Source organism: Protopterus annectens, chromosome 4.part1 (assembly GCF_019279795.1).
Source record: "Protopterus annectens isolate FY-2018-M chromosome 4.part1, PAN1.0, whole genome shotgun sequence".
In the NCBI taxonomy this organism is placed as follows: Eukaryota; Metazoa; Chordata; order Ceratodontiformes; family Protopteridae; genus Protopterus; species Protopterus annectens.
Genome location: NC_056734.1, coordinates 814331312 through 814356401, shown reverse-complemented (window position 1 = coordinate 814356401; position 25090 = coordinate 814331312). Strand labels below are relative to the sequence as shown.

Below are 25090 nucleotides of genomic sequence, written 5' to 3'. Positions count from 1 at the left end.
GAAGTGTTCATTACGAAAGAAAAAGCGCTTACTTAGCTATGTTTATAATGGAGTATTATTTGAAAGTACATTAACTACATACACAAACTACTGCACAATGATCAGCTGATGCTGATGATGGTTATACCACCTACTGTGGTGTCTGTGATGACAGTATGGTTCTGAAGGATAGCTGGTATGATGTTGGGGGCTGTTACCCACACCTTTGTTACTAATATACATACTAACTGTGTGATTGCTGTATATATCCCCATTCCCACTTAAATCAAAAACTGTTCTGAGTGCAGTCATGATCCTTGATCACCTTCAAAAGCCTTGTAATTGGCACAAGACTGCCAACTGTTGGCATCACGATTTTTTGGGGACTGATAGCACACACATCTGTGTAGTGACATTACCTGATAACTTAAGGAATAAATTTGCATAGGCAGTCACATCATCAGTGAAAGGTTTCTGGATCTCAGTGTCTGTGGCATCCACTGTACCCAGTTTACCTGGCACATGGCATATAGTGTGGAATTCATGCATCACAGGTGTCCACTTAGCCTGCATTCATGGCATGTGACTATTCATCACTGCGTTTGACAGTAGACTCTTGAGAAATTTGTAGGATCTGGTTTATAAATGCCTGCAAAACCCCAGTAATATCTCCAGTTGGTTTGTGTAGAGTTTCAGTAGCCAGCATAGTCACTGATAAATGACATGCTGTTAAGTGGAATGTTTATTTATTTATTTCCTTAATTCCTGCAACTGATGTTCAGCTGCCACCAGCTCCTTTCTGAATTCACTGGATCTCCTGTATCCACCATAGCCTTCCCCTGGCTCAATCTGACCCATACCTGAGGCTAGTGAAGAATCAAAGCACACTAGTAGTGTATCAAACTTCTGCTGGGGATTGGGCCCCACCTCCCACAACAAAGCGTATCTTTGCAAGCTCTGCATTTCCTGTATTCAGAAAGTGCATGCTCTCTTCCGTGCAGGCTCAAACCTCAACTTAAGCAGTATGCTTCTTACAGCATGTAGCTCACGAGGCACTTCATGCTGCTATTCCAGGGAGCCTAGGCTACCTCCCTCCCCCTAGGATAGGTGTGTCGGCATTGACCACTCACTCCTATCTTCCCCACTCAGTACCTCCAGTGCCCATGCATTTAATCAAGCAGAAGTTGTCCAGAGATCAGAGGAATATTTATTACACCTGCTGTTTTTACTGTTTAAGTGGTAGCGGGGTTATGGACATATAGGATTTAGACATGTAGAACTTCTGCATTACTAATTCGTGGATGGTATACTTCAGTGGCTGGCAGGATACATACACCATCTGCATGTCTTACAGACAGTATTGTTATACCTTCTCTAGAATGCATAAGGGAGAAGCCCTACTTAGCAGTAGTTATTGATTGCTGTATATATAGGCTCAGTAATGACCAGGGAGCAAGTGATATAGTCCCTCACCCCTTTTGTCCTTCTTTTTCTGGGGTACAGAGGCAGTGAATAACTGGCTAAAAAGATCATCTGCATCCTACTGGAAGACATAACCCCTTTTTTTATAAGCTGTGCTATACAGAAGGACTTTTTTACCTCACTAAACACACTGGTTAAAATTTAGGTCACTGTCCAGATAAGTTCCCAAATCCAAACAAACGAGCCTACTCTTAGGGTCTTAATGTCATTGTGGTTCTTCCCTGAGGTAGACGACTTCCCAAAGAATACAATAATGCATTTATTGACATTTAATTTCAGTCCATGATTCTGGCACCAGTTATTTTTCTGGGACAAACCTTCCTGCAGGATGGCTATGTAATTTGGGGATTCAGTGACTGCTCCTAACTTGCAGCCATGTGCAGTCTTAGTCAGCCAGAGCCCTTTGGTATTGGCCTTTACTTCAGAGAAGTAGATGCTAAACAGGAAAGGTCCCAACACAGAACCCTAGGAGACTTTACTGGTGACCTATCCCTTTGTGGAGGTAACCTTCCCTATTTTGTTTTCTTGCATCCTATCTGTGAGCCAGGTGGTAATCCAGTATGTAACATATGATGTGACTCCCAGTTTATTTAGATTTTCTACAAATCCTGAGTGTTGGATTGTGTCAAAAGCTTTGGCCAGGTTGAAGTATGCAGTGTGTACCCTTTTGCCTTCTTCCATTGCAATGGTAACCTTTTCAGAAAAGTCCACCAAACTGAGTAAGCATGACCTGCCCTTGACAAATCCAAACTTGAATCAGGATCAGTGTTTGGAGGTTTCCTATTTCCTAATAAGACTTTCCATGGCTTTGCATATTAGGCTGATCAGACATTAAAGTAGATTTTGTGTTACTGTCCTTTGTGAAATGCTACAGTAGTTAGATTTGTTTTCATACTTTGCATATAACTTAACTATTTGTTTTAAGGACTTTTTCATAACATGTAGTTCCTTAACTTGCTATGCTCTTTTTAATTAACTGAACTTCACTTGTGCACATAAAATTATTTACTTAAATTAACTTTGCTGGTTTCACATAAAATCATTATTTACTTTGCTAAGGGTATTGTTGGGGTGATATTACCTTCACTGGGACTCTTTGCTAGGTTATCATAATGCACATGTCAGGTTTGCTTTAGAAAATAACTCAAGTAATCTCTGTGGTATCCCTGAAGTCTCAAACAACCCACTAAACAAGTATAGTGGGTCCAATAAGAAACTTCTCTGTGTGGGAGATTTTCAATATATATATATATATATATATATATATATATATATATATATATGGGTCTACTTTCATACACCGAACGTACGAATCACCGACACACATCCCCGACCCCAAACAACCGACAACACACCACACCGACACCGCAACATACCGAACAACAAAACACCGACACAAAATACGCCAAATACACAAGCACACAACAACACATCCACTAACCTAAACCTAAACCCTAACCCTAACGTCCGACACTATCGCACACTTCACCTACCTGCACCCTAACCCTAACTCACTTACCCACCCCTAACCCAAGCACCGACACCATCGCACACTTCACCTACCTGCACCCTAACCCTAACTCACTTACCCACCCCTAACCCAAGCACCGACACCATCGCACACTTCACCTACCTGCACCCTAACCCTAACTCACTTACCCACCCCTAACCCAAGCACCGACACCATCGCACACTTCACCTACCTGCACCCTAACTCACTTAACCCGTCCCAAAACTACAGTCCCTCACTATCACACACTTACCTAACCCGAACCCTACCTCCGACACAAACACACACTCACCTGTCCCACAGCCTAACCCGACATCCCACAATTTCGCACACTTACCTGACCGCTCCTAACTCCGTCACTGTCGCACACTCATCATGTAACGATCGCACATTTCCCTTGTCGGTCTTTCCGCTGTCGGCGAATCTCCCTGTCGGTGAACCTACCTGTCGGTCGTTTAGTCTCCTCTTCCCGCGTGTCGGCGAATCGTCGGTTCGGTCTCCCGAAGTAGACCCATATATATATATATATATACAGTGATTAACTAGATATATATGGATTGAAAATCTTCCACACAGAGAAGTTTCTTGCACTGTTTTGCTTTAGAAAATAACTGACTTGCCATGGGCAACCAAACATATCTTCCAGGTATGTCTTAAAACATCTGTTAATGTCTGTAAATATGCTGTGTGCTGGACAGGAGTTGTGTACCTCCACTAACACAGCCACACCAAGTTCATTGAATCATAGGAGAATATTAGGCTAACTGCCCTGAATGGTAATTTTAAGTCTAACTAATAAGCTGAGGTTAGAACCAAATCAAACCCAGTACTTTGTGTCTATGAGGTGAAGACCTTAACCATTATGCTAAGTCCACTCCCATTGCTTTGCAACTGATTGTATGTTGCTGTGTTTTCACACATGCTGATAGAATATGTTAAGGTGATCTTTTCACATCCCCCTTCCCCAGTGTTCTGCTTTCCCACCTCACTCGTCGACTTACAGACTGCTCCCCCCATTTTGCAAAATCCTGGATCCGCCACTGGAAGGTGATGATTTAGGAGGCAGTGCTGGAGAATTGTACTTATAGCTGGGCAGGAAGTGGGATTAAATATAATTTTGTGTACTAAGTGAAGTTGGATATAATTTAGTTTGTCAGATAATTCTAGCCAATTTAGAGTACATGAAGCAGAAGACGCATTCATAGAGACATTATCATTAACATTCTTGCAACATGAACAACATCTATCTGGTTTAAACTGGTTTGCTAACTTACAATAGTAGCTGTGTCATAAACAAAGCTTAGTGCCTGAAACACAGAGACCATCTAGTAGTACCTTAAGAATAATACAGGGCTACAGAGCCCAACAGCTACTGTATAGGTCCCTCTAGGGAAAAAGTTTAAGACTACAACTTGCAAACGTGAACTCAAAGGATTAGTGTTTGGATTACAAATCCAAAATGGCTGTCAGTATTTACACTACTGGACTTAAAAATATGTTTTAATTGGTTGCTGCACTTCCTGCAATGAGGCATTACATGACATCTGTGAAGTAGAAAGCTACCGTAGCTAGAATGGCAAAATGATTATTATTCTCTAGGGGTAACCTGCTTTCACATGTGCGGCTTCGCTTCTCACTGCACTCCTTTACAACTGGCAATCTGGAATTTATTGTTTTCTGAGCTGGACTAGAAATATTCAGCCAGGAATATCAGAGAAGACTTCACCTGAGTTAAATTTATGCTGCAATCCAGTCTGAAAGGATGGAAGTTGGTAACTGTAAGTCTAAGTATTAACAAGGTAGCATACCCTTTTCTGCTTGTCTGACAGTATTTTCGACTTCTGAAGCCTTTTCAGTTCTGATTTTCAGAGCCTTGCTCTATACTGTGTACACAAAGCCAAAGAGTATTACAAACAAGAAACCTACCTGCCGTAAACCAGGTTAGAAGGGTGCTCATACCGCTCAACTGGCCCTCATTTTGCAGAATGGCCCTGATTTTGTATCTTAATATAGATGTGTCCCTAATATTTTTTTTATTTTTATGGAAAATCACTGATGAGTAGAATCAGTTAATAATTTTAAACATTAGATCTGTATACTCTTATTGTTCAAGTGAATTGGAGTAGTATTTTAAAATTATTCCTGCTTTTGGACCTTTGTTCTATATTATTTTTGGCCTTGGCCAGAATTCTTTATTAAAGACTTTGAGAGGTATGTAGCATATATAAGATAACTGTTACACTTGACTGGAAGAAAAATAAATAACGGTTAACTAGAACCCACAACTTAACTGGTAAGTAAAGAAATTGTATGACTAGTTGGGATCCTATCTGCAGTCAGAATCTATGTGTCTTCTCTGTCTGGACCTAAGTGAAGGAGTGTGCAAGTATGTGTGTGTGTGTGTGTGTGTGTGTGTGTGTGTGTGTGTGTGTGTGTGTGTGTGTGTGTGTGTGTGTGTGTGTGTGTGTGTGTGTGTGTGTGTGTGTGTGTGTGTGTGTGTGTGTGTGTGTGCGCACGCACTTGCCTGTGTGAGCATGTCTGTGCGTGTGTATTTTCATGAAGATAATCCTTTCCAAAGTAGTGTGGATCATGTTTAGAGCATCTTTTGCTGCATTTATTTTATTATAAATTTGTTTACTGGGATGGTGTACTAATCACAACTGATCATTTGCAGAAACTACCTGGGTGAAATCATTCACAAAGAAGAAGAAAAAAGTATAACACAGGGGCAATAAGTTGTACATATCAGAAACATAAGAGAAAGTACCAATATGTAACAAAAACTGTGCAGTAGCAATTAATAGATGAAGCAAGAATTGTAAGAGGAATATACATTTTACAATTTGATATGATAATATTTCAGATTAAATCACAGTGGAAATGCTGTGTAGTAATGAGATTCCACAGACATGCCATGCTTTATTCATTTACTTGTCTATTCCTCTGTTAAACAGGTATATGTGTTACTTTATCCAATGACACTGATTCCAAAGACAAATGTGTATTTTTTTATCCCTATAGTGTTTAAAACCCAAGAGGAAGCCCACCAACTTTTGAAGATCAGGAAGCGCGCTAATTCACTTTTCGAGGAACTGAAAGCTCCCTCTCTGGAACGAGAGTGTATGGAAGAGCTTTGCGACTTTGAAGAAGCTAGAGAAATCTTTCGTACCACACCGGCAACAGTAAGGCATTCAGGACTAGTTATCAAAGGTTCCCAAGCATTACTGGCCTTGTAATGAATAATGCTTAATTAATTAGTACAGCTTCTGTTTTCTGAGTATTTATTTTCTGAATTTAATACTTCTTACAGCAGTATAAAACAGTAGCTAGCATGTACTAGATTCTGAGATGGTGGGATTTCTTCCCACATCCTTATTGCCAGCTAAGAGGAGTGACCTTTTAAGGATTGTTGCTTCACTTTCTTTATCTCAGTTGCAAATTAACCTTGTTTAATCTATGTTAACCTACATGCTCCTCATATCTGAAAAGAAAGAAGGTGGTATATTTGTGCATAAGTTCTCTTTCATTACTTCTGAATCACTGCCTCTATTGTTCTTTTCTTTTGGTTGTATTAATAAAGTCATAGGCTCATATGTAAGTACTATGCAATAAGTCTGCAAACAATTACAAGCCTAACAAAAAACCCACATTCAAAATTTTCCTGCAGTGTCAAGGAGGGCAACACACAAGAGATGGGGGGAATGTGATGGCATCTATCCAGTTATCTAGGTCTACCTTGAAGGTGACAAGTGTTCTGCTTTGTTTGGCATGTAGTGGACGTTTGTTCCAGAGGTGGGAGATTCACTGGGATATGAACCTGTCATGCCAGTGTGTCCTACTTATCTGTTGATGAAGGTTTGGATCTTTTAACTGGGTATTTGGGGAACCATTTGTCCTGTGAAGGTATAGGAAGTCAAAGAAGGTTGAATCTTTCATGGCTTGAATGACTAGACACAGATCTCAATGGAGAAGTCTATAAGAAACTCATTATAGAATGAGGCTTTCAATCTGCCCTGATAACTAAGATTTTTGAGTCCATTGGTCTTTTTAAGTAAGAATCTGTCAGTGATATGTTTAGATAAATACATGCCATAGAGAGCATTATACTTAATAATGGATGTAATGAGATATGGGGAAAGGGGAATTGAGACCTCTCTGGATCTTGAGGAGATGTCTTTGGAGATTAGATGAACCAGACAGAAAGATTTCTGAGGTACTGTGGAGACACAATGATCAAATGATACGGAATTATCAACAAGAGTGCCTAGCTCTCTTACAACACTGTCTGATTGGAGGGTAAGTCCCCTGTGTGTAATGTAAAAATGTTTTGTGCCACGTTCTTAGTTTCTATAAGATGGTCATAGTAATATCCTGCAGAACGGTGGTATAAATACAACCCAAAAAAGTTATGTAGTTTCATTGATCACTATTTCCTCACTACATCGTCATCACCAACTCTTGTGGTTTTTTAAAGCTTAATATTGGCTGCTGTGTGGATTACTGTGTGGACGGATGTTTGATGTTTCTACTCAAATGTGCGAGGAACCCTAATTTTAACCATATCTGTGCCTGGGACAAAGACACATTATTTATAGTCTCTTTAAGTCTTTACCCTGACCCAGCAGGAGACATATTATTCACATATGTTAAGAAGTTTGTTGCACGCACCACCATTTCATCATTGTTTGCATAATTGTAGTCTAACTAGTAATTTCAGCTCAATTGCAAGCTGTTCAAATGACTCTTTTCCCTTTGCATTTTTGATAATACTTGTATCTAGCAGTTAGTTTTCAGATGAGGTCTTTGTAAAACAAAAGAACAGTACCTTTCTGTCATTGAAATATGCAGGCCAGATACTCAAAGTGTTTCTGTCACAGGTCCAGAGCAACAAGTAACTTTGCATTTCTGCTTTCATTTTGGAGGATAATGACCAATGAATTTAAGTGCCTTGTGTTTCTTAAATCTCCTCCATGTTTGTGACAAGCTCAGTGAGTCCCAGTTAATAGAAGGTAATGTCAGCGTGATGAAGCCATTTATGATAAGTTATCTCTGGCTGTCACTGTCTTCAGTGTGCATAACAACGTAGAGCATAACACAATGTAGTGCTCTGCACCAGCATGATTCCCAGGATTTTATCTCATGCTGTGACTTTATTTTGTTCAACCTGCCAAATAAATATAATGTATACCAACATGGCAATATACCTCAGTATTGAAAGTAATACTTATAATGTTGATTTGCCCTGGTTTAGTTTGTAATAGCTACTGCTTTTGATCAAGTTTCACTCTAAATGATACCTATGCAAAACTGAAACCTGATGGTGAATTCATACTGCTGAATTCTAAAGTCTTGGACCTTGTCTATGATCCACAGGACAAACCAGGTAAAAAACACAAACTAAAACCAGAGATAAGCCCCAAATCCAGGAGCCAGCAGGGCAAGGTTACCCACAGTAGTATAGTCAAAGGCACAGTCCAATGTTCGATCACTAAAAAAGTTGCTGAGACAGGATAATCACCAGAAACACTTTATTCAAAACTAACCACAAGCGCTTTCATCTCTGTCAGTTCAGACCTTATCTGTGATCATTCTTGACCTAATTTCTGACACCATGAAATGCTCTTGCTTCTTCTGTGAAGTGTAATGTACTGCCTTTAACAGATTGCTTTTTTGGTCTGGTGCTTTTTTGACCATTCAGTGTCTGTCATCCCACTGTTCCTTCCCCCTGGCTTGGGTTTCTGTAATAAACAGTGCCTGGCTAGTGGTACATGTCTGTTTTCAATAATGATTTTTGTACACATCTGTTGTACTGTTCCATATTTTCATATATTGAACATGCTATGGCTCCAGTCTCCATGTGCAAATAGCCAACCTCCTACATTTACACTTTATTTATTTGCTTATTTGATAACTAAGTATTCGGGTTGTTGAAGTTATTTTTTCAGCCATAGACTGTCAGAAGGCAAAATTATATAGAATGCATGATATTACATAAACAAAATGATTGGTCATAGAAGAATACTAGGCAAACAAATCTAAAGGGCTTTTTTAAGCCTAGCCATTTCCAGAAGTATTGTACAGATTTTGTTCCCTTAGGTTTGTGTGTGAGGTATATATAACTTGGGTAGCATCTACAAGCTTCCCCTCTCTACTAGACACATAGGTGCTAGACCAGGGGTACATTTATGATTCTCCATCCACTGACCCAAGCTGTATTTGAATAAGCACATGGAAGAGCTCTATTTCTCATGGTAGGAAGCCTGTTCCAGAGAAGGAATAGTTTCTGAGACACATGTCCATCCCTCCAGCATGTCTTAGTTATGTTTCAGATGAAGTTTAGATCCCTGGATCAGGTGTTTCAAATTGCCATAGTTTTGCAAGTGTGCAACAGGTCCATTAAGGCTGAATCAGAGGGTGCTTTGTAAGCCAGGCATAGGTCACCTCAGCAGCTTGTAGGAGACCAAGTATAAGGATAAAGCTTTGAGACAATCCCACAGGACTTGCACCATGTATATTTTTGTGGGTCTATATTAGAACATTGACAGCTAAAAAAAATCGCTGTTCTGGCCTTTCGAGATTTAGTGCTTTCAGTTAAGCTGTGTCAAGGTAAGGGTGTTCGCTGTTTTTAGCTGTCGGTGTTCTAATATAGACCCTATTTTTGTAAGGAACCCCGTGGACATTCCAGCTGTTGCATATGCCTGGAGAGGTACATACCGAAGAGCCCATTGTACTCAATGATTGATCTAATGAAGGCAGAGTAAAATGGAACAATGGCATATTTGGACCTAGATGCTCTACTCTTGCTTATATGCTGTGCAACAGAAAATTATTTCCTTACTACAGTAGACACATAATGGTCAAAGGCCAAGTCACTGTCTACGTGTGTTCCAAAACATTGTTGCCATTTAAACATTAGGAGTATGAATAACAAAACTCAGCACCTGCATGCCCTCTTAGCTGTTCATTCCCCAGATATATTATGGCTAACAGAAATGTGGCTAAAGCCTGCCACCAAGGAACATGAGATTCTGCCACCAGGGTACAATATGTTTTGACTAGACTGAAACACCAGAAAGGGTGGTGGGGTAGCCATACTTTACAATTCTACCCTATCTGTCAGCATAGACACCCAACAACCACCCCAGTTCAATAATGCTGAAATTCTTATCTCAAAACTGCAAATTAATAAAAACAAAAATGTAAACATTGTCTGTGTCTACATTCCCCCAGGGAGGAACACAGAAACCTTAGACTTCTTATATTGGGTTATCCAATAACTATCCCCAAGAAACAATTGTTCTTGGGGATTTCAACATTGACTGGAACACTTGCTCATGTGAAACCCCCACAAACCACATAGACCTCTATGGATTTACACAAATCATAACCTCCCCCATCAGACAGGAAAACCCAATAACAAGGAAAGTACCCTAGAGTGAATACTCGTCAATACCCATCTTCAATCCTATAAATCAGGCACTTTGCCTGATGACCTAAGTGACCACTGTCTCACTTATGTAATCAAGCTCAATGTACACTGCTTCTACCAACCCACCTATAGAACATTAAGAAACGATAAGAATTTTATTCTCACCAAGTTTCAAAATGAACTTAAGGCATGCAACTGGTCAGTACTAAAAAGTCTCCCCCTAGATGAAACACCAAATTCTTTGCTATTCTTAACTACCATGCTCCCAGCCGCTCTATTAGAACCAAAGTTAATATTGCACTATGGCTTTCTTTTGTTATGTCTTCCGGCTTTTCCCGGTTAGGGGTTGCCACAGCAAACCTCCGGTCCACTAATGATTGGAATTAGATTTTTACGTGCCAAGTTGCTGGCCCTGACGCACAACCTTCAACGAAGGTACGCCCATTCACGTATGTCTCCACACAGAAGACGTTCTAGCTGAGAATCGAACAGGACAATGTCTTATTCTGAGGTGACAATCCTACCGCAGCACCACCACCGCAGTATAGCAAAACCAAAATTTCACTCAGAAACAAAGCATGGGCCACCTACCGAAAAACAAAAGCCCCACTTGATCAACTAAGATTCAAACAGCTAAGGAATGACATCAAAAAATCCATAACCTTAGACAAAAAGAACTACTACTACCACCTACTGCAAAAACACCAAAACAAACCTCAAAGGTTCTGGGCAGGAATAAACAAACTACTCCACCCAGGCCAAACCACCACTCCACCCCCCTCAGCTTCCTAACAAAAATCCCCAGTCGACATTGCTAATAATTTCAACAGCTTCTTCACAGAAACTATCCAGTCTCTAGCCAGCAACTCTCTCCCAATGGCTCTAATTCTAATGCAGCCACACCCAGTACCCAAACCTACTTTACCTTCCAACCTGTTCCTACTCAACTTATTCATGCCCTACTTAAGAAACTAAGACCCACCACCCTGGTTGCTGACCTCCTCCCAGCAGACTATCTGCAAAAGGCTGCTGACGCCATAGCATACCCCATCTCAATCTTGATTAACAGAGCTATAACTGAAGCTACTGTGCCCACTATATGGAAAATCTCCCATGTCATACCTCTCCATAAAGGAGGCAGGTCCACTGAACTGTCAAACTTTAGACCCATAGCTGTTCTGTCACCTCTAGCTAAAATTATGGAGAAGTGTGTACACATACAGCTCATGCACTACCTCACACAGAACAAGCTGTTGTCCAACTTTCAGCATGGCTTTAAGCTGCAACACAGTACTACTAGTTCAAACCTACAAATCCAACTACTCAGCTGGGGACTCTCTGTTTGCCAACTCTTTTGAAAGAACATGGAACAGACTCCCAGCTGACTTGACCCTAGAACCCTCACTAACTCGATTCAAAAACAAACTCAAGAAATACTTCAAAACTCAGTGGTTATGTCCTTGCACTAACCTCAACTAGTGACCTCTCTATTACTTAGGTGCCTTACCTTCAACTACTTCTAACTTTTTTCTACCACACCATTTCAGGAAGGGTCAATTGTATAACTACTGCTCAATGTGTCTTAAGCCTGAATATAATGTTATGTATATATAACTTTGAAAATAATGTTTTGTAAAGTGTTTTATAATAAGTTAGTACTGTATGTGCTAAATGCTGGTATTGCTTATGACTGTAATCTGCTTGAAACTAGCATTTACTAAATGTTCAATGTGTATTATTATCTTGGAACTTTTCTCCCCGGGCCTCCACTGAAAATGGACATGTATCCAGTCGGACTATCCCGGTCAACAAATGTAAAATAAATAAATAATAAATAAAATCCCTGACCACTGGGTCTACACTTAGGGTGTATAATCAATGTAGCAATTTGCATGGCTGTCCATCTTTCCAAAACATACGTTATGCTATTCTTGGGATTGAGTTTCAGACTGTGATTCTGGCATCACTTATTATCCTGTACCAGGCCTTCTTTATGGGTATTTGTGTCATGGGGGGATTCAGTGACAGCACATAATTTGCAAATGTCTATGAACTTGCTCAGCCAGAGTCCTTTCACATTAGTCCTGACTTCAGTGAGGTAGATGTCAGACAATAGCAGCCCCAGCACTGAGTCCTGAGTCACTCTACTAATGACAAGTCTTTTTGTGAATGTAGACTCCTGTATCATAAATTCATGGGCCCTATCTGTGAGGCAGCTGGTGGCTAGTGGGCAACTTAGGGATTTATACCTAATAAAGTGAGCTTGTCTACAATACCCAAGTGAGGTATTGCCATGGTCATGTCAAGGTAGACAGCATGCATCCATTGCTTTGTTGACCTTCTCAAAGAAGTCTACCACGTTGAGTAGGCATGACCTGTCCTTGACAAAACCAAACTGAGTTGGATTCAATGTTGTCAGTTATAATATTCATGATGATTCTTTCTACGGTTTTGCACATTAGACTAGTCAGGTGTATGGGTTAATAGTTTCCCTGGTCCATGAATGGCCTACCCTTGTGCAGAGAGAGAGAGAGAGAGAGAGAGAGAGAGAGAAATTGTTGCAGTCTTCCATTCATTCACCACAAAGCCTGTTTGGAGGCTGTGGTTAAATAAAAATTCTACTGGGCTCAATAATTCATATTGCACACTAATTAAGGTGGTATCCTAGGATATTATCAGGTCCCAGCGATGGAGTTTTTTGGCCTTAGACAGAATGCATTTAGGACCTGTTCCCTAGCGATAGGTGTGGGAGTTATGATTGGGGCATGTCTTGAGGGGTGTTCATGGTGAAAGTGGGGTGAAATTTGAAGTGAATTTATCGACCAGTAGATTTGCTATATCCTGTGGCTCAGTATAAGTGGCTGCATTTACAATTAGTTTGGTGCATTGTTGCATGTTACCCTTGAGGTAGCGACATTGTTGAAGAATGCATTGTGATAATCCTTAGCTACTTGTACCTCAAATTTGACTTTGCTAGACTTAATTAGTTCCCTGAGTTGCTTATTTAGTTTGATGAGGAAATTCTTACCTTGCTGGGCACTGCCCTTCCAATTTTTGGACATGATTTTCATCCTTTTGTTATACAACCTCTTTAGGTTGTGATTCCACCAGGATGGCTTACTTTTTGAGTTTGTCCTGTGCTTATTTCTGGTAGGTTCTGCTACTTCTGTGCAGCTGCATACATGGTTGTATAAAGTTTAGGTGAATGACTCTGCGTACTCAGCACTGTTCTATGGGTTTTGGTTTCACCTGAAATTTTGCCAGGGTGTCCCATAAAAGTAGGATGTTTGCCTTAGAATAATTCTTTAACATTCCAGTGTTATCTGGTTTCCCAGGCTTTATTTTTATTTCAAAGAAGACAACTTCCATCTGACCTGACCAGTGGGGACCTTATCTTTGCGGGGGAGGGGATACGTGTGTGTGCAATATTCCCACATGTTAGTGAGGACAAGGACAAATATGCTGGCAGACCTAGTGGGCATACGGAATATATGGTCCAGGGCGTTCTTTTTAACAAAGTCCAGGAATCATTGGGCCTTCAAGTTTGAGGTCATGTATAATTCCAAGTTTATGGTGGAGTAGTTGAAGGCGTCCACAAGTATAATGTTGGGTTGGATGGATTGACTCCATTTCATTTAAGTATGAGGTGTGCATTTCCTTGGTCATACAGGGGAACCTGTACCTCACAAAAATGTGGTATGGAACTTTGCTTATGGTGTGTTGTACATGGAGAAGCTCATGTGTGTCATATTGCTTGACAAGCCTTAAGGTATATATGTTTTTGTTGGAAATAGACACACATCCACTCTTTGGCCCTTTCTGTGCAGAGCTGTTCTAAATGTGTGGAAGGTATTATAGCCCTGCATTGCTGGTATGTTCTCCATGGGATTAATCCATGTCTCAGTAACACAAGCATCTTTATTCCCCAGAATAAGGAGAACTTGCAGAGTCAGTTTTTTTTTTTTGTTTAGACTCCTGGTCTTGAAGGTTATCACCTTGGGTTGGTGTAGCTATGTTAAATGGTTTATAAAGTTGGAGTTGGGAAGGCCTAAAAAAAGCACTATGAGGTGAACAATAGTTTGGGCAATATTCAGAAGACAGGTGCAGACCATCCTTGGTGAAGCATCACAATCTTTCGCCCATATCCTCATAGGTCAACATACCTTGTATCCCCTTTGATTATACCAAAAACTAAGCCAATTATCTTCTGTTCCTATTGTGGCATCTTCCTTGGAGAAGGTACAATACTGCTCAGTGCTAGAATGAGGATACCCTGGACCCTTGATCAACGACCTCAAGAGTGAAGTATTAAAAGGGTGGGGTACATCATTTGTTCCTCTTTTGGGTAGTAATAGATCTAATTTGGACGTATTGGACCAGCTAGAGTGTCCTGGGTCCAGGATGAGACAGTTGGGGCGAAAGCTGAAACCATTTACAGTAGGTCCCTTATTTTGAAATATGACAATGACACATTCAATATTCAGAAAATTGTCAGTAAATATTGGGACCTGTCTTTTAAAATGCCCAATGGTTTACTAGTTTTTTCCAAACTGCCCTGATACACCTATAAAAGAGGTCTTAACATTAAAAACCTTGTTGAAAAAAAGGAACCAATGAGAAAGTATTCACTGATAAACATGTTCTAATAGGCACATGGTTGATTATTTTGGATAAGTAGGATTCTTAAATGGCAATTTTTTAACTTATGTGTGGTAAATTGTATCCAATAAAATAGAAAATTGTGGTCGGTCACTTAGTTTTTTAGAGAGAAAGTAACAAAAAGTGATGTAAAAATTGTGCTTTAATGAATTACTGTGAATTTTGTATAAATACTTGTTTTAGAAATGCATCTGTTATTCTGAAGAAGTCTTATTTTTAAGACGAAAGTGCTTAATGACTTTAATAAAATATTGGTTTACTTTTTCCTCTGAGTGTTTTGTGGGTACCATACCAGAGGCATTTCTTTGTAGTTTCTATTGAAAAGTCCTCAGATCCTGCAGGCTCTGGTCCTACCCTTTCAGCTCTATAACCTTCTGAACTCCTTCTGTTATATTCTCACTAGAACTGATTGTCGTATTATAGGTGTGGCCTGCCATTGACCATAAAAGCTAGACCATTACTTCTTACTTCTTCAGTGTGCCCTTTTGAGAATACTTCCCTCCATTTTGTTTGTTGCTGCCATGAACCCCTTAACATGCTCCTAGTAGTCCAGTGCAGTGAGATAAACACCCAGAAAGCCTTTCCATGATTTGCTACCCTCTGTTTCACTACCGTCAGCTAGTACTTCAAACCGAGGTTGTGATGGACCAAGTGCAGTATTTTGCATTTGTTTGCAATGAACCTCAAATGCAACCTTTCTGTGCAACTGGTCAGCCTTTCTAAGTCCCTTTTTAGAATTCTGCCTCCATATTTGACTGTTAAAGCTATTTTTGTGGCATTAAGAAAGATGTCCGTTCTGTTGTCTGTTCTCTCACATGTCTGAAAGAAGAACACTGAAGAACACTGGACCTAGGGAACCCCTGCAGTACTCCACCAATCATTTCCCTTATTGCTGGTGTTCTTACTAGCACACGGTTCTGTGTCCTACCACCAAGCCACACCACAGTCCATTTCTTCATTTGTAACTCCATACCTAAGCCATATAGTGTTCTAATATCTGTGGTGAGACAGATCTATCGGAACTCCATTCTAAAATTCTCCTGGAAGTATTTTGAACAAAAATGAGTCATGTTTGCCTGACAACTTTTTTTCTATCATCCCATGTGTATTGTTGTGCTGTAGATTATTATCTACTAGGAAAGCAGAAGCCTTTCACTGAAGATTTTCTCCATAGCTTTTCCAACTGTTATATTTCGGTCATCAGATATTTATTTTATTTATTTATTTGCAGTTGGTTTACCAGGATAGTCCATTGGGCCAAAAGAACCCGTTTTCAATGGAGTCCTGGGGAGAAAAGCTCCAATACAGACAAAAAATTAGGTACATACAAAAGCTACAATAATAATTATACAGAGAAGAGATAAAACATTAAAACATTTAGGCTCAAAATTCAAGAAACATTCAAAAAAATAATACAATCTGATGAGGAATTATGTCAGGTAAATAAGTTGAAAACAGTAATGAGATATGCATTCAGAGAAGTTGTTCAGGCGGAAACACAAAATTACATTATAAAGTAAATATTCTGAGGGAACATAAGCTTTAATAGGTAGAGTTATGTATCATAAGTGTGAGGGAGGGTGGAATATCATAGATCTATGAGGGGAGGGAGCAAGAACAATCCCATTGGGACCTTAGATATATATGAAGAGATTTTTTGAACATGAACTGGTTAGTGATGGTACGAATGGATGGTGGAAGTGAGTTCCAGAGACGGGCAAGGTTAAAAGATAGTAAGTGTTTGCCTGGGGGATGACATGGTTTGTGTACTTCTAATAGGTTTTGATTGTTAGACCTTAGGACTCTATTTGGTAGGTGCATTTTGAAGGCAGAAGACAGGGAGGGACAAAGAGAAGGGCTGAGAATGAGCTTGTGAGCGAAAGTCAGCTGTATATATATGAGTTGATTTGGTAAGTCAAGCCAATTTAATTTTTGAAGAGAAGAACAATGGTGGGTGGTGGACCTGTGGCTGTTGGCGAATTTGGCTATTTTGTTATAGCAAGAGGAAAGCTGTTTTTTTAGGGAGGTCTGAAGATTAGTCAGTAATGGGGCCCCATAGAGAAGGGAGGGGATGAGAAAAGAGGAAGAGAGTGTAATTTTGGAAGAGCTTGTAAGGTATTGGTTCTGACGGTAGAGCATACCTAGTTTTTGATGGGTTTTTTTAATATTTAGTATTAGATGGGAATTGTAACTAAGCAGATTGTCAATTTGTACACCTAGTAGCTTAGTTTCAGACACTAGTTCTAGGGGTGAGTTATTTAGGCTGGTAATTGAGAAGGAGTTAGTATTGAAGGGGGTGGATTTGGAAGGGGTGAATACCATAAGTTTTGTTTTGGAGGCATTGAGTGCTAAATGGTTTATTTTCATCCAATGTTCAGTTATTGAAAAGGCTTCCTGAGTAAGTTTTTGGAGCAGTGAGGAGGAGGTGGCAGAGCAGATAATGGTGGAATCATCTGCATATTGGATGATGTTTGCAAATGGGATAGATTTATGAAAGTCATTGACAAATATATTGAAGAGGAGGGGGCCAAGAATAGATCCTTGGGGAACTCCAGTGGGGGTACTAAGGAATGGGGAAGTGGCCTTTTTCCATATTACTGCTTGGTGTCTATTTGATAGATAGCTAGAGAACCAATTTATGGAAGAGGGAGAGAGGTTAAGTTTTGACAGTTTAGTTAAGAGCAGATTGTGTGAGATGGTGTCGAAGGCCTTGGAGAGGTCAAGTAGTAGGGTAGAGACAATGTGGCCAGAATCACGTGCTATGTTAACAGTCTCAAGAAAGGACAAGAGGGCAGTCATAGTACTGTGATTTGGCCTGAATCCGTGTTGTGTAGGGGTTAGCAGGTTGTTATCTAAGAGATGTGGCAAGAGTTGAAGGTGAATACACTTTTCCAGAAGTTTAGAAATGGGGACAGAATAGCAATAGGATGAAAGTTATTGATGTTGCAATTGTTGCCTCCTTTATGCAGGGGGATGATGAATGCTTGCTTCCACAGTTGGGGCACAGTGCATTCATGGATGGAGCGGTTGATTAGAATGCTAATGGGATAGGCAATAGCATCTGCGGCTATATGTAGGAAATAAGAGGGAATGTTGTCAGGGGCATTAGTACATGGCTTTAGTTTCTGAAGGAGTTTCTTAATAGTGGTAGTGGGTATAGGTTTTAATGAGAATAGAGAGGGATGTAGAGAGGGAGAATTTGAGGAGGGTTCAGGTGGTGGGGCAGTAAGAGTAGTGGAAAAGGTGGAAGAAAGGCAGTGTGAAGTAGAAATGGGGATAGGGTTGATTACGGTAGGAGGAGGGGTGTAGTAGATGGTGAGGAGGAGCATGTGAAGGAGGAGGTGAGTTTGCTAATAGAGTCGATAAAAAAGGAGTTGAACTGAATAGCTAAGTCCAAGTCTGGGATGTTTGGGTCTGGGGTTGGGGTGTGTGGTTTGCTGGGGTTAAGGAGGGTGGAGATCCCCTTCCAGAATCTTTGGGGGTTAGTTTTATTATTGTTTTGGAGTGTGAAGAAGTATGTTTGTCTATCAGAGATTATTAGCTTTTTTACTTTATTTCGAAGGGTTTTATATGCAATATGTTGATCTGGTGTCTTATTTCTCAGATAGAGTCCCCAGGCTTTGTCTCTAAGACGCATAGTTGAAAGTGTGGTTTTGGTTAGCCAGGGGGCTGAATTTGTTTTTATTATTTTTGTTCTTAGAGGGGCTTGGGAATCAAGTATTCCTAGGAATGTAGAGTTAAAGTGGGCAACTGCTTCTTCTAGGGGCAGTGTCTTCAGATTGTTCCAATTAATTGCTTTCAGGGAATCTATGAAGATTGAAGGGATAAAGCTTTTGTCATTGCGGGTAGTGATGTAGTTGTGGGTATGGTTAGAGATGCAGGGGAGTTGGTGGGTGAAAGTGGGCAGATGATCACTAAGAGGGTCGGGAAGGGTACCGCTACCTGAAAAATAGTGGGGGTGTGACACTAGAATCCAATCAAGGATGGTGCCACTGGAGGGGTCTTAAGATGGGTGAGTTATGGTGTTGATTAGCTGGGAAAAGTTATATAGATTGATGTTAAGAGGGTTGGTTGGAGACTGGATGGAGGCCCAGTTAATATTTACATCTCCAAAGATTATGGTTTCATTGCTAATATTGTCAGAGAGCCAAGAGGATATTTTCAAGTGTAGAAATATTGTCCCCTGGGGGGATGTAGAGGGATGCTAGACATATGTGTTTATGCTTATTAACTTGTAGGAGAGAGAGGAGTATTTCAGCATTATTAAATGTGGGGGTAGGTTTGTCATACGGGGTAACTAGCAAGGAAGAGGAGTAAAGGAGAGCAACTCCACCGCCTTTCTTTCGGGTCCTGTCTTTTCTAATGATTGAATAGCTGGGTGGAGTTATTTCAGAGTCTTTTATGGAGGGCTTTAACCATGTTTCTGAAATAGATAGTATGTCAGGTTTGTTATGCCTGAGCCATGCATGGAGGGTTGGGACTTTATTCACTGTACTTTGTGAGTTTAGAGAAGTAAAGAATATAGGCTTGTGTGAGGAGGAAGAGGAGGAGGGGCCAGGGTTGGGATGGATATCACCAGATAAAAGACAGGTAATGAGATGGAAGATTGGGTTCAAAAGATAGTTGAGTAGAGTAAGAAAACGGTTTGGGTCTGCTGAGATGGTCAAGGGGTGTTTATTTGCTATTGGGATAGAGTTTTTCTGAGAGGTGAAAACTTTGAAAGAGAAGGTGAGGAGCTGTGTTATTGGGTAAAGATGGGGAGAGATGGGAGAGTGCGATTGTGAGAGTGGGGAATTCAGATGGTTGGTTGTGTGATAAAGTTGTGAACGGTAAGAAGTATGAGGTTGGGTGAGGTGATAAAGATATGATAGTTTAAGAGAAAGTGATAGAAGAAAAAGGATGGAAGAAGGGTTTAGAGGCATGTTGAAAAGGTTGCTTAGTATTAAGTGTTGTAGTTGTCTAATATGTATTATAAGTTTATTGTGCAGGGGGATGAGAAAAGTTTAGCCAAGGTTGAGTAGAATAAAGAGTAGTAGAAGTAGAGCTGGATGTAATTAAGGTAGGTAAGTGAGTGAGAGTTTTAGAAGTGAGATGATGTAATTAAGGTAGGTAAGTGAGTGAGAGTTTTAGAAGTGAGATGTATCGATATGTATTAGCTGTGGGTGTGGTTGCAAATTAGATAATAGACTGTTGGGGGTGTGTCTATGGTGTTGATGGTTGATTGGTGTAGGGAGGAAGTGGGTGTGGAAACAAGAGGGATATAGCTAGACGCACTGGGGGCGGGTGGAATTTGGGGGCAGGGTAGGGGAGCGGAGTGAGCCCGAAGGGCGAACGGAGCGGGAAGAAACCAGGAGGGAATCGAGAGTCAATCAGTGGAGCATAGGATACAGGAGAGTAAGTAGTAGATGGGTAAGCAGGGTTCCTGTATTTAAGAGGTAGAGGGGGCAAAAGTGTGGATGAATGGGTGAGGAGTGTGAACAAAAAGAGGAAAGCAGAAAATGAGTGAAGAACAAGTAGTGTATAGTAGGGAGGGGATGCCCTCTAGTGGGCTAGAGGAGAGTTGCACTGGGTCAACTAGGAAGGTCTTGGGACTAGATAGGATGAAGTGAAGAGGAGCAGGGAAAGAACTCAGTTAAAGATGGGAGAGAGAATGGAGAGGGAGAAATAAAAAGTGTTTAGGCTGCTGGCTGACCTGGCAGGGAGATAGCTTACAATAATATCAAATAAGCAAGAGTTACAATGGTAGAACAAGTGGCAACAGATGTACATACATTCACAGTGTCCTCTGGGAGACACTTTTCCAAATTCCTAAATAGGGATTGATGCAGCAGAGCAGTATGTCTCTTAAGTAAAAATGTGGATGGAGTAGGTGACCTTGGTTGAATGTGTATGTCCACCCAGGCGTGGTCCCAAGGGAAACTATAGGGCAAAACTGGAGATAGGAGGAAGAGATGAGAAGAGTTAGTAACAGTGTATTAGTGACAACACCTAATTACCTAAAAAAGTAGTAGGCAGATAAGAGAAGAAGCCATAAGCATCATACAGTCAGTAAAACAAACAGAAATATAATATCAAAAACAGACAGAAAAACAATATCCAGAACTCAATAGGTCTACCTAGCAAACGAGTGGGCAATTGGCTTCATCAAAAAACAGTTAAACTATGCAAAACATTGTAAAAAGAGAGCAATTCCGTCAGGAAAAATATAAAAAAAAAACTCAGGAGACTCAAAAACAATTCAAGATCACTGTAACAATGTAGAGCTTAAATATGCAATGTCAAAACAGAATTTGCAGCAGTTTGTAAAATAATATAGTGACTATTCAACTAATCAAACCAGGCAATAGCTCTTAGTACAACTGTAGAGTATAGTTAAGCATTTCCAGATACAGAATAAATCTGCAGTATGTAGGATAATATAGTAGTATAGTGTTCCAACAGCACATACATCCGTAAAACAGCCAAGCGTTTTAGAGGCAGCACAAACACGTGGAGTTGGCGTGTTATACCAGCGCTAGTCATTAACAAACATACTTTGCGCAGCTAAAATCAATTTCGGAAAACAGCCTCAGCAAGCCCTTGTAGCTCACCCAGCGACTGTATACCATATCCCAATCCTTTAATGAGAGTCACCATGTGAAGATCCAAAAACAAACAAACATATATGGAGGGATCTAAGTATGGCCAGATTAGGAGTGAGAGAGCAATGTCGCGCTACGTTCAGTAGCAGCTTCAAAGGGACAGGAACAACCAAATCAAACCCCTAAGCTTAGCGATATAAAAAAACAGTAAATTCTGCAGTTCAACCAGATACGCTTTCAGTATCAGTCTATTTAACAGATTAGGAGTGAGAGAGCAATGTCGCGCTACGTTCAGTAGCAGCTTCAAAGGGACAGGAACAACCAAATCAAACCCCTAAGCTTAGCGATATAAAAAAACAGTAAATTCTGCAGTTCAACCAGATACGCTTTCAGTATCAGTCTATTTAACAGTGAATCTGCATTCAGGACATATAAATTAAATAGTAGTACCATTCGGTACTTTTCTAGAGGCAGTAAGCAAAGCAATATTTATATTGTACATTGAATAAGTTAGATTCACTATTACACAACGAACGACAGGGTACAATGAATAATACTGTCGTTACTTTTCAAAGGCAGTTAGCAGAGCAGTAGTTACATTGCACAATAAGCAAGTTAGGAGTACTCTACACAACGAACGACAGCATACACATAACAAATACTGTCGTAATATAGCTATATAAAGTCTTCAGCAGGTACTTAGAGGGATAAGCCCTAATAGAGGCATTTCAGGCTGAACAAGAACTACTTACAATAGGAGCGTTCTCCCAGTCAGGCACCAGCAGCAGCCGTAGCGAGGGTTTAAAAATGGCGCCAGAGGGGAAGAAGAGAATTTATCACTTCCAGGCGGAAGTAGAGGGAGGGGAGGGGGAACAGGGAATAGAAGCTAGCAGGGACAGACCGGAAGGTCTATAGCCCTGCAATGTGAAAGACAAGGGACGTACGAAGGATCGCGCAGTCAAGGGGGAGGGGAAGGGAAGGAGATAAGATAATAGTAAAGGTAGAAGGTGTAGGATGGAGGTAACTTACACAGTATACCTCGTTGGATAGAGGCTGGAAGGCAGAGCAAGAAGGAGGTGGGCAGTAAGGTATGCAGTGTGTTAGGAAGGAGAATGGATAGATCCACAGATGGAAGGCAAGGCACAGTGGGAGACAGGGGTTTAGAAGAGCAGGAGAGGATCGAGAGTCAATCAGTGGAGCATAGGATACAGGAGAGTAAGTAGTAGATGGGTAAGCAGGGTTCCTGTATTTAAGAGGTAGAGGGGCAAAAGTGTGGATGAATGGGTGAGGAGTGTAAACAAAAAGAGGAAAGCAGAAAATGAGTGAAGAACAAGTAGTGTATAGTAGGGAGGGGACGCCCTCTAGTGGGCTAGAGGAGAGTTGCACTGGGTCAACTAGGAAGGTCTTGGGACTAGATAGGATGAAGTGAAGAGGAGCAGGGAAAGAACTCAGTTAAAGATGGGAGAGAGAAAGGAGAGGGAGAAATAAAATGTGTTTAGGCTGCTGGCTGACCTGGCAGGGAGATAGCTTACAATAATATCAAATAAGCAAGAGTTACAATGGTAGAACAAGTGGCAACAGATGTACATACATTCACAGTGTCCTCTGGGAGACACTTTTCCAAATTCCAAAATAGGGATTGATGCAGCAGAGCAGTATGTCTCTTAAGTAAAAATGTGGATGGAGTAGGTGACCTTGGTTGAATGTGTATGTCCACCCAGGCGTGGTCCCAAGGGAAACTATAGGGCAAAACTGGAGATAGGAGGAAGAGATGAGAAGAGTTAGTAACAGTGTATTAGTGACAACACCTAATTACCTAAAAAAGTAGTAGGCAGATAAGAGAAGAAGCCATAAGCATCATACAGTCAGTAAAACAAACAGAAATACAATATCAAAAACAGACAGAAATACAATATCCAGAACTCAATAGGTCTACCTAGCAAACGAGTGGGCAATTGGCTTCATCAAAAAACAGTTAAACTATGCAAAACATTGTAAAAAGAGAGCAATTCCGTCAGGAAAAATATAAAAAAAAAACTCAGGAGACTCAAAAACAATTCAAGATCACTGTAACAATATAAAGCTTAAATATGCAATGTCAAAACAGAATTTGCAGCAGTTTGTAAAATAATATAGTGACTATTCAACTAATCAAACCAAGCAATAGCTCTTGGTACGACTGTAGAGTATAGTTAAGCATTTCCAGATACAGAATAAATCTGCAGTATGTAGGATAATATAGTAGTATAGTGTTCCAACAGCACATACATCCGTAAAACAGCCAAGCGTTTTAGAGGCAGCACAAACACGTGGAGTTGGCGTGTTATACCAGCGCTAGTCATTAACAAACATACTTTGCGCAACTAAAATCAATTTCGGAAAACAGCCTCAGCAAGCCCTTGTAGCTCACCCAGCGACTGTATACCATATCCCAATCCTTTAAGGAGAGTCACCATGTGAAGATCCAAAAACAAACAAAATATAAATGGAGGGATCTAAGTATGACCAAAGTAGGAGTGAGAGAGCAATGTCACACTACGTTCAGTAGCAGCTTCAAAGGGACAGGATCAACCAAATCAAACCCCTAAGCTTAGCGATATAAAAAACAGTAAATCAGCAGTTCACCCAGATGCGCTTTCAGTATCAGTCTATTTAACAGATTAGGAGAGAGAGAGCAATGTCGCGCTACGTTCAGTAGCAGCTTCAAAGGGACAGGAACAACCAAATCAAACCTCTAAGCTTGGCATTATAAAAAACAGTAAATTCAGCAGTTCAACCAGATACGCTTTCAGTATCACTCTATTTAACAGTGAATCTGCATTCAGGACATATAAATGAAATAGTTGTACCATTCGGTACTTATTTAGAGGCAGTAGGCAAAGCAATATTCACATTGTACATTGAATAAGTAGATTCGCTATTACACAACGAACGACAGGGTACAATGAATAATACTGTCGTTACTTTTCAAAGGCAGTTAGCAGAGCAGTAGTTACATTGCACAATAAGCAAGTTAGGAGTACTCTACACAACGAACGACAGCATACACATAAAAATACTGTCGTAATATAACTATGTAAAGTCTTCAGCAGGTACTTAGAAGGATAAGCCCTGATAGAGGCATTTCAAGCTAAACAAGAACTACTTACAATAGGAGCGTTCTCCCAGTCAGGCACCAGCAGCAGCCGTAGCGAGGGTTTAAAAATGGCGCCAGAGGGGAAGAAGAGAATTTATCACTTCCAGGCGGAAGTAGAGGGAAGGGAGGGGGAACAGGGAATAAAAGCTAGCAGGGACAGACCGGAAGGTCTATAGCCCTACAATGTGAAAGACAAGGGACGTACGAAGGATCGAGCAGTCAAGGGGGAGGGGGAGGGAAGGAGATAAGATAATAGTAAAGGTAGAAGGTGTAGGATGGAGGTAACTTACACAGTATACCTCGTTGGATAGAGG

At 40.6% G+C, this 25090-nt stretch overlaps 1 protein-coding gene across 1 annotated transcript in view; it reads left to right on the top strand.

Annotated features, from left to right (window-relative positions):
• Positions 1 to 25090, top strand: part of PROC (protein C, inactivator of coagulation factors Va and VIIIa) — a 216663-nt gene that overhangs the window by 64023 nt on the left and 127550 nt on the right. Inside the window, exon 3 of the mRNA XM_044070580.1 lies at positions 5993 to 6153. Coding sequence (XP_043926515.1) covers positions 5993 to 6153 — 161 coding nt within the window. The remainder of the gene's footprint in view (positions 1 to 5992; positions 6154 to 25090) is intronic.